Here is a 13,656-nt window from a genome sequence, read left to right as displayed (position 1 = left end):
TCACTCAGCATTATACCCTCTCGTTCTACCCATGTCGATGTAAATGGTAACATTTCTTCCCCTCTGATGGCTGAGTAATATTCCGTTCTTTATACATATCACATCTTTTTTATCCAGTCATCTGTCGATGGACATCTGGGCTCTTTCCACGGTTTGGCTATTGTGGACATTGCTGCTATGAACATTGGGGTGCAGGTGCCCCCTCAGGTCACTACATTTGTATCTTTGGGGTAAATACCTGAGGGTTGAAGGAGGGCAGGTGGGTGGGGGGATGGGGTTAATTTGGTGATGGGCATTAAGGAGGGCATGTGATATGATGAGCACTGGGTGTTATTCTTAAAAAAATTTTTAAAGACTTTATTCATGAGACAGAGAGAGAGAGAGAGAGAGAGAGAGAGAGAGGCAGAGACACAGGCAGAGGGAGAAGCAGGCTCCATGTAGGAAGCCCGACGTGGGACTTAATCCTGAGACCCCAGGATCACTCCCTGGCCCAAAGGCAGACCCTCAACCGCTGAGCCACCCAGGTGTCCCTGAGCACTGGATGTTATATGCAACTGACAAATCATCGAACGCCAAAAAAAAAAAAAAAAAGAAACAAAGAAAAGAAAACATCACAATGACTAGATGTTTCAACCCAAACCCCACCTCTACCCAAAAACAAAACAAAACAAAAACCAGCAATAAAAACAAACTGTGGGCCGGGATCAGATTATTTACGAGGTCTCATTTGGAAGTGCATGTTAACAACCTCTAGTGCTTCTTTTTTTATTATTATTATTATTTTATTTTTTTTCTAGTGCTTCTTTTTAATTAAAAATTATTTCTGAATGGAGCGCAGTCCCAACTACAACTTTCTCCAGGGCGTATGGAAAAGATAACCTACGTGACATAATAACACAATATAAACAGCATGTCCTAATGTAGCCCATTGTACAATGGGTCTCTGGAAGTGTAAAAAATTCTTCTGATTAGGGTGGAAGTCTGACTTTTCCAAGAAACCGTGGAACTGTAGTTTAGTAATTCTGATTAAAGACCAAGCATTGACGCATGTCAGTTGCTGGACGACACCACCAGAGGGCACTCTTCACTCTCTTTCTGAAACTTCCACCTTGCCTCACAGCTACTATGGAGTTTCTCAATATGTCATACAATTTATAAACTTAGCTAGGAAAATTTCTCCCAGGAAAAAATACGTAATTATGAGTGATGACTTATGGGCTCTTACGCAGAGGACACAGGCTGTCGATGTAGAGTTCGTGATGCTGGAGGGGCACCAGTACTGGTAACTGGTCTAGGACAAACTATTTTCTCTAAGCTTTTCAAGATCCTTTTGTTGGAAGAAACTTCAAAAAGTCTTTCTTTCAAGAAATACAAGACTTCTGAAATTCTTGCTTGGGATTTGATCCCTTAAAACTTGGATGTTGCTCTTCTCAGACATCTTAAAACGGTCTGTTCTCCCATTATCTGAGAAGAAACTCATCTTGTCAAAACGCTCATGCAATTGTACACTCAGGTGTTCTGGGTTTGGGATTTGAATATATGCACCTGGAAGCAAGGACAAATTAGATACAAGTTCCAAGAGAGTTTCCAGGTATGACTTGGTTCTAGAGAGATTTCTTTCACCTTAAGCTTCCGTGTATGTGTCACTGGTTAAGATACTAATAGCTTTCATTTTTATAGTGCTTTATAGTTTCCACGGTGCCTTACATTGGTTCTCACAAAACCCTTCCAAAGTAAAGACGGCAGATATTGATATTCCTAATCACAAAAGAATTACAGTTGGGCTCCAGGAGAAGATGTTGACAGCTCAGGTCACATAATGAGTCTTGGGGCTAGAAGGGACCCCTCAGAAGTCAAAGTCAAAGCATGTTCTCATTCTATGCACCGGAAGCAGGCAGTAGGCTTCTCTCTGGAATTATGTAGGAAGCTACGGGGAGCCAAGGAAGGTGGCCAAGGCAGTTTAAAGGATCAAATTCACACTGTAGGTTGATACTTTTTGACTATGAATCTACAGTCATAAAATAAAGAAGTCCCAGGGATGTAATGTACCGCATGGTGACGACAGTTAACGAAGCGCGTTGTATATTTTGTAGGTTGCTAAGAAGGTCAACCTTAAAAGGTCTCATCACAAGAAAGAAAAATTTTAACTGTGTGAGGTTGTGGTTGTTCACCAGACTTGGCTGTGGTGATCTCTTCGCGATATATACATATAAGGATCCTTATGTTGTACGCCTGGAACTAAATAAAATGTTAGATGTCAAAAATAAAATAAAATAAAATAAATAAAATAAAATAAATAAAATAAAATGTTATATGTCTATTATATTTCACTTATAAGAAGAATAAGTATTTTAAAAATAAATGTTGATGTACACAGAGGGAAAAGAAAGATCACCCACACCACCCAAACTGCCTCCATTTGTTTTGGTCTGAGCTTCTCCATCGATGCCACCCATTTCTAGCATTCGCTCCTCAAACCACAAGCCAGCACTACTGCTGCTGTTTTACGTTTCCTAAAGCAGAAAGCAAGACCAGAAAAGCATTTGCCTACAAAATCCGGACCAGCCTGAAGCTATACCCAAATCACCTGGGATGCCCGGACCCCTTCCTCCAGGCCAGGGCTTCTTCCATTTGCCACCCATTGAATCATCTGCAGAGCTTTTTTTTTTTTTTTTAAGATTTTATTTATTTATTCATGAGAGACACACAGAGAGAGGCAGAGACACAGTCAGAGGGAGAGGCAGGCTCCATGCAGGGAGCCTGATGTGGGACTCGATCCTGGGTCTCCAGGATCACGCCCTGGGCTGAAGACAGGCGCTAAACCCCTGAACCACCCAGGGATCCCCATCTGCAGAGCTTTTGAGGATCCTGATACCTAGATGAATTACACCTGAATTTCTGATGCCGAAGTGCGGCGGGGTTAAGAACCACTGTTCCAGGTACACTGAATCAGTATCTAACAGTTCCGAGAGTATTTAAACTGGTTCCCTAAATGATTTTGTTTTTATCAAAAGCCAGGAAACTAGGGGCCTCTGGGTGGCTCAGTTGGTTGAGTGTCTGCCTTTGGCTCAGATCATGATCCCGGGGTCCAAGGATCGAGTCCCACATCGGGCTCCCTGTATGGAGCCTGCTTCTCCCTCTGCCTGTGTCTCTGCCTCTCTCTCTCTCTCTGTGTCTCTCATGAATAAATAAATAAAATCTTTAAAAATAAATAAATAAAAGCCTGAAAACTGTTGGCCTACAGCCAAAAGAAAAAAAGTTGTTTTTGACTGAAAGCCCCTGGGTAGTGAATGAGAACACATGGATTGGTCATAGCCTCTTTGCCTCCTCATAAGGGAGTTGGGCCAGTTAAGGGGACCTCAAAGTGTGGTCATGTTAATGTCAGTGTCAACACCATCTGGGCACTTATTAGAAATGCAGACTTCTGGGCCCTTCCCTAGATGTACTATATCAAACACTGCTGGTGGGGCCCAGCAAACAGGGTTTTGAGGAGACTCCAGGTGATTCTGATGCCTGCTGAAGTTTGAGACCGTCTGGCCTCGTTGAAATGTACATACTCTATCTGCTCTGGAATCCTACAATTCGGTCCCCTTTGGAGGAAAACCTCAGTCACGACCATTCGAGAAGGGCTAAGAAGGGGTTTTTCCGCAAGCTGCTGGCTTTCACAAGAACTTTCAAGAACCCCTTTCAACCCCTTAAAAGGAAACATTGAATGCCTGCTGATGAAATGATCCAATGCAGGCCTGGGTATTGGTGATGCTGTCATGACCTCAAAGCAACACAGCATTGGTGAAGGACAGGGCAACGATGGGACTACTCTGGATAGGAAGGATAGCCAGAGGTGGGACAGCTGCTAAGGCTTTGTCCAGCCCCCCAAATCATCCACAACCAGGGGGAAAAAGTCCTGCCTCAGCTGGATAACAAAATACCCAGGGAGCATGGAGACACCATGCCAGCCTTTGAGAAGGGCAAACACTTGGAGAAGAGTCTTCGCCTGGTGTAACCTCATTTTAGAGGAAACTGAGATCCAAATACCTGCCCGATGTGACCTGCCCGATGTCCTAACAATCAAACAGTCTTTAGCAATCAAACTGCATCAGGAATTAAAGTCTCCTGGGTCTTAGGGAACTCTTACTTCTCCCACATTCTGTGGGGTCAAGATAAACTTCTCTCCGTCCTTCCTATTGTCCAAACTTGCCCATAGCGTGTTCCATGCATATCCATCCCACCTGCTCACGGTTCAATGGTCACCATGGAGAGAGAAGGAAGGTTATTAGTTCAAAATAATTTGTTAAACGTTGACCAGAGCTTAAGGCTCTTGGAGAAGAACCTCATGGAAAGCATCATTTCACCTAACACTAGTATTTTCCACCCACTAGCCACCATAGAGTGGCGCCTACAGCCTTCCTCCCCTGCCTACTACTTTCTGGGGCCACTTGCTGAAGATAGGATGGCTCTTCTCTCTCTGCCCCAGCCAGACGAGTCCAGGGACCCTGTAGCCTGTGATCACTGGGCTCCCAGGCCTTCAGACAGTTCTTCAGGCAGAAGGGGCCATAGTAAGAGTTTCCTGCTTTGCTTTTCCCTCAGATCCCACTGGTACTGGCCTCCTGGCTCCTTACAAAGACTACGGTTGCCAAGTTTCCAGAAGCCTTAAGGATTCAACTTGACCATCAAAGGAAAGGGGGGAAAGGGGCGAGACCATTTCCCGATTGCCAACTATGTGTTGGGCAAAGTTCTAGTGTACACAGAGGACACAGCAGCTTCAAAAGGTTTAACACCATGCCTACGATCACATGGTCGGAGACAATGTTCAGAACTGCCTCTGACCTCAAATCCATGTCCAAGGTTAAGGGCACGACTCAGGCTACCTCTTCCAAGCTGCTTTGAGCTAAAGAGGGAGGTTGAGGTGATGAACAGAGATAAGAAATCTGTTTGGCACAGCGTGTAACAAAGACCCACATTTTCACATAAAGGATAGATGATTTTGAAGGTCAATATCAGTCTTTTTTTCTTTTTCTACAAAAAAAGTCTCTCTGTATAATATGTGTACAGAAAAATGTAAAGTATTATAATTTTTCCTGTGAGCACAACATATCAATACTAACAAGGAGAAGCATTAAAAGAGATCAGATAAGAATTAACAAAAATAGTGAGAAGCACATTGAAAAAGTTTAGCTGGGTCCCCAGGATAACAGAAGCTATTTTAAGAGAAATGAATTCAGAGCAGATGAATAGTTTACGTGCAGTCCCTTTGGAGAGTTGGGCCTGAGGTTTGTCCCTTGTCTGAGCTCCTTCGGACTACCTGTCCCCTCCAGTCTCTGCAAAAGTGGCTTAATTGTATGTCACCACCATCAGGCGGCGAGCTGGTCTGTAGGTTTTCATCATCTGCAGGTGGACATCAAGAAGGAAATGGCTATCATCATTTTCCCCTCAAGGCTGCCTTCCCTATATAAGAGCCATTTTATAGCTGTGGGAATACCATTTATCAGGTGGAGGAGGTGGTTGAGCTCTGCTCAAATCACGTTTTGTTCTGTTGGCCTGTCACTGAAGGTGTCTGAGCATAAAATCCCACCCCCAGTGCTTCATTCTTCAGGGAGGGCCCTGGGGCTGGCCCAGCCATGTGAGGTCCTACAGTGTCATAGGCAGCTGTGACAAGTGACGAGGGGAAGAAGCTGAAGGAGGAGAATTTTCTCATGACAGGATGAAGGAGGAGGCTGGGGGAGCTTCAAAGTCATTGGGGACATCTTTGTCCCTAGTAAACAGCAAGGAAATATGAATGTAGTGTCTAACACCCAAGATCCAGGGGTGTGGCAACCAGCAGGAAGGGGTAAAGGTGATGTTAGAACTGTGGACATGGCCCCAAAGTGGAATGAGAACAAGGCCTAGGAGTAGAGGAAAACCATTATTGGAAAGAAAATTATTTTTCAGAGTTATAAGGTAGAAAAAGGGCACCTGGGCAGCCCAGTTGGTTAAGCATCTGCCTTCGGCTCAGGTCGTGATCCCAGATCCTGGGATCAAGCCCTGCATCGGGCTCCCTGCTCAGAGGGGAGTCATGCGCACATGCATGCACATTCTCAAATAAATATCTTTTAAAAAAATTAAAAAAGGGAAACCTGCCCCAAAGTTAGCTCAGCAAGACGTCCAGGGCTCTCAGCACCTGACTGTAGGTTTAGGTGACATAGCTTATTGAGCAACAGAATTGATTCCTCTTGTGGCAGTAGAAGATGCCCCTAAGATGCCCCTTCCATTTGGATCTGGTGTTGCGGCTGATCAGGACAAGTGTGTCGAGTGGCAAAGACCAGCTGCTAAGGGCCAAGAGATGTGCTCTCAAACTCCCATCCCCATGTCTAGGACAGGTGACGGAAGAAAATGTAGGTTTCTTCAAGGATGGGAAGACTGGTCCCTCTTGCCCACCACAGGATAGATCCAGGGGAGATTTTCTGCCTCCTTCACGTGACTCCTTGTGTTATTACACCTTATGAAACTAGAAGCGAATGTGCAAATGAGGGCAATGAAAAGTTGCAATCTATGGATCCCTACAGTGACATCTGAAGGCTTCTCAAGTTGCCGCATCCAGTCAAAACCGTCTTGCTGCCTCTTGGGGCCGAAAGGCAGCCAAGATGACAGAGCTCTGAAATTACGTGGAACTGACCCAAGACCACCCCCTTGGTCAACCAGAGCAGCTCCCACAACCTGGGGGTAAATGAACCAACCCCCTCCTTCAGGCATGGAGTCAGAGCAAATCAGCTATTGGTAAGAGGAATGAAATCAAGATAACGCGTATTTTCTAAGTAAGAAATTTATTTGATCAAATGACAATCTATGAAGATATTTTAAACTATAAGGCTCTGCAGACAAAATGTAAATTGACTATAAAGTAAATGTTACCAACGTCAATGGCACCTAAAAACAGAAAGAATGGGTTTCCTACAAATGTGTCTGTATAAAGCATTCATAAAATCCCTGTGTACTTTAAAACTAGGTTGCAAATATAACAGAAAAACCTATAAATGGAACTTAAAAGCAGATTTCTTAAATGACACAATATATTGTTACACACAAGGTATGTGGGCTCCTGTGAGAATCAAAGAATGGCTGTCGGTGAGAAAACGTATCATCCCTGGAGCCAGACTGAAGCGGTGACTACACTGCAGCCTGGAGTTCCCTACACAGTGTCCTGTCCCTTGAATTGAACTTGAATTGAATAGGTGGGAATTTCTAATCACTTTAGATGGAAAAAATTAGAAAAAGAGGTTGGGAAACCAGGTTTGCAAAACAAGGGTGGGGGAATGGAGGCATGGCAAGGTCAGAGGTTTCTGACAAAGCAGCTTCTAGAAATGTCCAAAGAAATGGACAAAAGAAATAAACAACTGGGAGTCCTCAGAGCTGCTCCCTGGGGTCTGCAGGGAGGAGGGCACTGAGCAGGGCTCGGGCATGCACACGCTGACCCGCACGCCCAAGGGCTTGCTGGGCGCCACCTCACCCTGAGTCGTTACCTGGCCGCACCAACTTTCCCCAAAGATTTTTTTCCCAACATCCGAGAGGCTCTACCTTTGGGGCTATAATAGGACTTGGGAGGCAGGAATCGGCAGTTCCCAATTAGAAAATCAGAATAGCTGCAGATATGCGGAAGGAGAACCAGATACGAAGAAGGGGGTGTCTCCCAGTGCGCACACTATTGGCAGCAAAACACAAATGGTGCCCAATGATGAAGGGGCAAGTGAGCCACAGGGACAAGTGGAAACGATCCCGGAAAGCAACGGATGGTCACTGGCAATTATATAGCACCCATCATTACTGATTCAAGATATATAAACATCACTGAGTTTCTATATAGTATCTGTGCTGTCATTTTATAAATATAAACATGAGGGCTTTCAAAACACTACAAATGACACATACATCCTGGTATAAATGTTACACTCCCGATTCACACAACAGACTTGATGTTACATTTAAACAGTAGATTTGGGGTTAGATGTAGATTGATTTTTGCAGACCATCTTCTGAACCTTGGTCACAAAGCTAAGGGGACACCAAAAAACACAGGAAGCATCTTATTGGTGGCTTTGGCAACAAACGTGGGTTTTTTTGTCTATGGATTTACGCCTTACACAAAGATGCGCTTGTTCACTTGTATAAATGAACCCCAAGCCATCCACAGGAGATCTTACACTAAGAACTCTTCTCTGTTTCCTTATCTGCTCTTTTGCTATCAAGTCTATGTGGGAGGGCTGCTCGGCGGCTTGTTTCTCCTTTTCTCCGAGTCTCATTGTCTTTCTTAGAGGTGTGTATTTAAAAAATAGTTTCATGTTTCCCATTCAGGCTAAGTGGCTCTTTTAAGATTCCTAAGCTCGAGATTATGATCTTTGTTATGAAAAACACTGATGGGTGTGCACACGCACACATGGGTTTTAATAAAAACACTAAATGAATTCCTGTCATCTAGTTTTAGCGGTGTGCCTTTACACATGCTTGGTCCCAGCGCTACAGAAAATAACCTCTAAACACCTGCAGGTTGACAGTTAAGAGATGACCCCCTCCCCTTTCCACTGTCTCAGCTTGACAAAGTCAGACACATCTGGAGATGGGTCAGGCTAGGGAAATCCCAAGCTTTTGAGGATCCACAGAACATTAAAAACGTGGCCTCAGCAGAATCTAAAATGACTTTCCATTCGGGGAAGAGTGGAATATCTAATTACTCTGTAGAGTGATTTGGCAAATTAGTCTTATGCTTGTGTGAACTAAATGGTCTACACGACCTCTCTCGGGCTGTTAGAGGGAAGCCATACCAGCGCCGTTACGTTACAGTTACCCGCACGTGTGGTCTCAGGCACAGGGAGGGCTGGTTCAACCCAATGAATCTTTACAATCCTAGAGCCAAGGCTAAGTCATTCACCTGTGCTTCATTTCCCCAAAATATATTTATAATTTAGAAAACTGAAGAAACCACTCTACTAGTGAAGTGAAATCAGCCTTTCCACTGTGATGTTAATACGGCAACATGTGATAAGGATGTTAGGAGCTGGATTCCCAGCCTGTGGAAATTCTCTTAGTGAATGACCCGAGCGTGTAAATTTAACTCAAGTGAAATTACTAAACTAATTGGCCAAAAAAAAAAAAAAAAAAGGGTTTAGGAAAGTGAGGTGACCCTAGAGTAGCTTATCTACTTTCTCTGACAGAAATCACCTCTTGGCAAGTTGGCAAGATAGGCTGCCTTTGGCTCAGCTTACCTGAAAGTAATTTCATTTGGAACTTTTCTTAGCCATTTAATATATATAATAGGGGACTGACTCAAGTTGGGTCTAGTGAATGAAAATCAACACTATGTATGTATGATGTCACGTAGTCGATCTACAGGCTTCACCCAATTGAGTGGCACAGTCACAATGACCAGTATGATGATTTCGGCAAACATCTCATTTCCCACCAGCCAAATACCACTGTGTCCTGAAACACGATTCTGGTAGAAAAGAGAGATTTACAGTCAAAGCCCTCACACCAACATCTAAGGTGGGTGCCCTCGGCACAGCTTATGGAAATTGCCCACAAAGCTGTGTCCACATTCGCAAACCTGGCACTGGGTATCCGGCACACATTTTAAAGAGACAGCTCTGGCTCTGGAGGAACAGTCTGAAACCTCAGAATACCGATCACAGAACGAAAATGCTCTTTCAATCACCTCATTCTGTGACATTTGCTTGGGCACATGACTCCCTACCCCAAAGTGTCGCCCATACCGGCGTGTGTGGGACAAGATGGCTCCAAATCACAGGTAAGTTGAGTTTTCCTGAAGGTCAAGCTGAGCTCAGGACTGCTTCCATCTGTTATCTTTCCAGCTTTGGTTTCAGACCTGATTACACACAGCATAATATGCGGGTAATGTGAGCAAAGTCTGATGAGTTTTGCTCATTATCAAGCCATCTACACAATGCCCAGATACGTAAGGTGATCTAGCGGAGCAGTGTGTCTGGCCTGGGAGAAAAAAAATAAACGCTGGTCAAATCACATCTTTCTTTAAAAATTTCCAGCTAACAATTCAAGGCCTGAGACTCCCTGCTTTTTAATGATACCTCAACCTCAATTTCAAACTTCTACTGTTGGTTACAACTATCAAATGGATGACCCCATTGCCACGGTGGAGAGGAACTGTGAGGAAAATGAACCACAACTCAGAAAAAAAATCAGTGAAAAGGCATTTTTGCATTGACAGGGTGCTGAGCGAAAACAATAATACACCTAGAAAACACTGTGAAGATACGTATCTCAAAAATAGAACTAGGTTTAGTCAGGAGGCTCAGGAAAACAATTGCATAAAAAGCTGATCAATAAAAAAGGGGAGCTGAAATAACCTTCCCATTTTTTCCACCCTTCCTCGCTCTCCTGCCCTCAGACTACCAGGGCGAGAGCCGGGTAATCACTAAGCCACGACAAAGTGCTGGTATTTTTCAGGATCTCTTCAAGACAAATTTCCGTCTCGGTCACTTGACCTCAGTGTCTCTGATCAAGGCAACTGATGGACTTTCAATGCATTTGGAGACACGGGCTCAAAGACCTCGTCGTCATCTTCCACCCCTTCTTCTATTGGCTTCATCTTGGCAGAGCCCCGCTGGTGTGGGGATGGCACATCTGTCGAAGACACAGAAAGGAAAACCACTTAAATTCTAGCCCGCCCTGATGTTGGTATCATGTAGCAATTACACACTCCAACTGGAAAGTAAAACTCTCTGGGAATCTATCACTAGTACGAGGAATGCAATTTCCCTAAATTTTGCATTTTCAACTCTGCGTTTGAATAACACAGCGAAGTCAAGAAATGATTCTCAGGTGTGAGAACAGACGTAGAATGGATCCCACTGCATGTGTGTGGATGATATAAGCTTCTCCGACACGTGCAGTTTCCAGGGGGTTGCCCTAAAGTCTGATTAGGACTCGGAATGCATGTTCCTACATTAATATCGTACACGGCGACTTGAGTTCCTCAAAAGCTGATTTACCTCCTCATTTCCCTGAAGAATAGTTCCATCCTAAAGCTATGGAAGCTGACATCACCTGTAGCACTGCCTTAAACAGCAGTCTGTCCAGCCACTTCCTGGGCTGTTATGGGAAAAGGAGGGGTGGGAGGAGAGATGGGGGGAGGGGAGGAGTCCAGGCACACAGGGAGGAAAACCCAGGTGAAGAAAATACAATCCTGGGGACACCTGGGTGGCTCAGTGGTTGAGCGTCTGCTTTTGGCTCAGTCGTGATCCTGGGGTCTTGGGATCGAGTCCCACATCGGGCTCCCTGCGGGGAGCCTGCTTCTCCCTCTGCCTGTGTCTCTGCCTCTCTCTGTGTGTCTCTCATGAATAAATAAATAAAATATTTTAAAAAAAGAAAGAAATACAATCCCAAGTAGCAGAGGGGGCAGGGACATCCTTAAAGCCTTTTATATCCAAGGAGCCAAGTAATAAATGACTCAGTCAGTCCCTCATTTGTCCCGCATTCGCCAAATGCTTATTGAGCATCTACCACATAAGCGACACCGTGATAGATACAGAAAAAAATATGGTTTAAAAGAGTAGAAGTTATTATAAACAGGTGCACAGACTTCTCAAGGTGCTTGATGAGCAGCTCCCTGGCTGGCATAAACTCCCCTCCACAAAGTCCCCACATTCAACGTCAGGATTCATTCTGTCCTGGTCTCTGTCTGTCCTGCCCATAGCCGCGCGGGGCTGGCGTTGCACTAACACGGAATCCGCAAATACTGAACTCAGGCCGGGCCTAAGGTTATTTTTTTTTTTAAGATTTTATTTATTTATTCATGAGAGACAGAGAGGCAGAGACACAGTCAGAGGGAGAAGCAGGCTTCATGCAGGGAGCCTGCTGTGGGACTCGATCCTGGGTCTCCAGGACCACGTCCTGGGCCAAAGGCAGGTGCCAAACCACCGAGCCACCCAGGGATCCCCAGGGCCTAAGGTTATTGATAATGAAGAATGATGGGTGAACCCCGACTCTTCAAATACTTGGTATAGAGCAAAGGAGGGTAGAGGGGGCCCTCCTAAGCCAGGAAGCCGACCTGCTACGAGAGGTTGACCAAGATCAGCCGTTAATTCCCTGGAAGAGTCAGCAGCGGGCAGCAGATGCAGTGGGCAAGTGGGAGAGGTCCCCAGGTCCCAAACCCTGCTCTGCAGCTTCCTAGCTGTGATCTACACTCCCTTACTGAGCCTCTCTAGGCCTCAGTTTCCTCATCCAGGCACCTGGGTGGCTCAGTGGGTTAAGCACCTGCCTTCAGCTCAGGTTGTGATTCCAGGGCCCTGGACCCAGCCCCGCATGTGCTTCTCCCTTTCTTCCCCACTTGTGCTCTCTATCCTCTGTCCTTCCCTCTCTCAAATAAATAAATTTAAAAAAAGAAAAAGAGGAAATATTCCCAGGGCCTGCCTAGTGGTATTGCTGGATGATAAAATAATCATGTCATGTACTCAGCAGGGCGCTGGGCACATAGAAAATGCCACTAAATGCTTATGATGAGATGTATGGCTCCAGTCATGGACTAGGGAGATGCTACTCCCAAAAGCCACATCTTCCAACCTAAAAAAAGAGATATTATTAGACTGGCCTGGACTTTGGTATCATTCATGTGTTCACTGTACATACATGGAAACTGTTCACTATCAAGCACTTACAGTCAATTAAAACACTGAGTTTCTTAAAAGACAACTATTGACGTTAAACTATAGAAAATAAGCCCCTATTAAAAGGATCCAGGAACACCATCCTGTCATGGGGCACACAGCATGTCAGAATCGCCCGCGCAAGTCTTCTCTGTGTGACAGATACCAGCACAACCACCAAACACAGCTTCCAATTTGCTCAAGTGCCAAGGAATGCTCTGTGTGATCTCGGGCGAGGTACTTCACTTCTCCATGCCTCCTCTTCCCTCTCTGTCAAACAGGAATAGTGCTATGACCCACTTCGTATGGTCGTCAAGAGGCCCGAGTGGCTTAATATCGGTATCGTCCTTACATCAGTGCCTGGGATGTAATAATCGTTTTGTCAGTTTGTAAGGTAATAAAATGAGTTATTCATATGGCCTTTGGAGGGCGATGGCCTAACTAATTAGAAATTTTGTTAAAATTCATTATCGCCTGTAGGAATGGCAAATAAAAACAAGCGGGACTTGTACTTGAGTAGGAGTTGGGGCTTCTCAATCTAAACTGCCCCCAAGTGCAGCAAAATTGGCTTAAAAAAATAGCTATGGCTTCCATCATATATCTATCCTCAAGTTAGGATTGAGCCTCATGAAACATTAACTTAGGCTGAGTATTTGCAATCAAGTAAAAACTCCCAGAACAAACAACAAGACGGCATGTCTAAGAGCATCAAACCCAATCAATAATGTAGAGCATTCAGACGTCATTGTAGAAGGACACACATAGAAGAAACACACCCAGTTTATTTTGACTGGGGGACTGGGACTAATTGCTCAGGTTTTTAGCCCATCTACCAAAGCAGGAGTGACATTCCATAGCATTCTGCGGCTGCTGGCTAGATTGGGGCCAACATGTTCTCTGCCCTCTCAGCCCCATCACCAGTAGGTGCATTTTCCCACTGAGAGGGAAGGAAGAGGCGACCCAATCCAACTGGAAATGACCTGGTGAAAACCTAAGAACTTTCAAC

At 44.8% G+C, this 13,656-nt stretch overlaps 1 protein-coding gene across 5 annotated transcripts in view; it reads right to left on the bottom strand.

Annotated features, from left to right (window-relative positions):
- Nucleotides 1–6,781: 6,781 nt before the first annotated feature.
- POPDC1 (popeye domain cAMP effector 1) overlaps nt 6,782–13,656 on the bottom strand; it is a 38,594-nt gene continuing 31,719 nt past the window's right edge. For all 5 annotated transcript variants that reach the window (XM_077902929.1, XM_077902930.1, XM_077902931.1 and 2 more), the window contains exon 8: nt 6,782–10,629. In XM_077902929.1, the coding sequence (XP_077759055.1) occupies nt 10,505–10,629 (125 nt within the window). In that variant the 3' untranslated portion in view covers nt 6,782–10,504. The remainder of the gene's footprint in view (nt 10,630–13,656) is intronic.

The sequence above is a fragment of the Canis aureus genome, chromosome 7 (genome assembly GCF_053574225.1).
Source record: "Canis aureus isolate CA01 chromosome 7, VMU_Caureus_v.1.0, whole genome shotgun sequence".
NCBI classification, from domain to species: Eukaryota; Metazoa; Chordata; class Mammalia; order Carnivora; family Canidae; genus Canis; species Canis aureus.
Note: the sequence above shows the minus strand (reverse complement) of the source record. Positions and strands in the feature narration are given on the sequence as shown.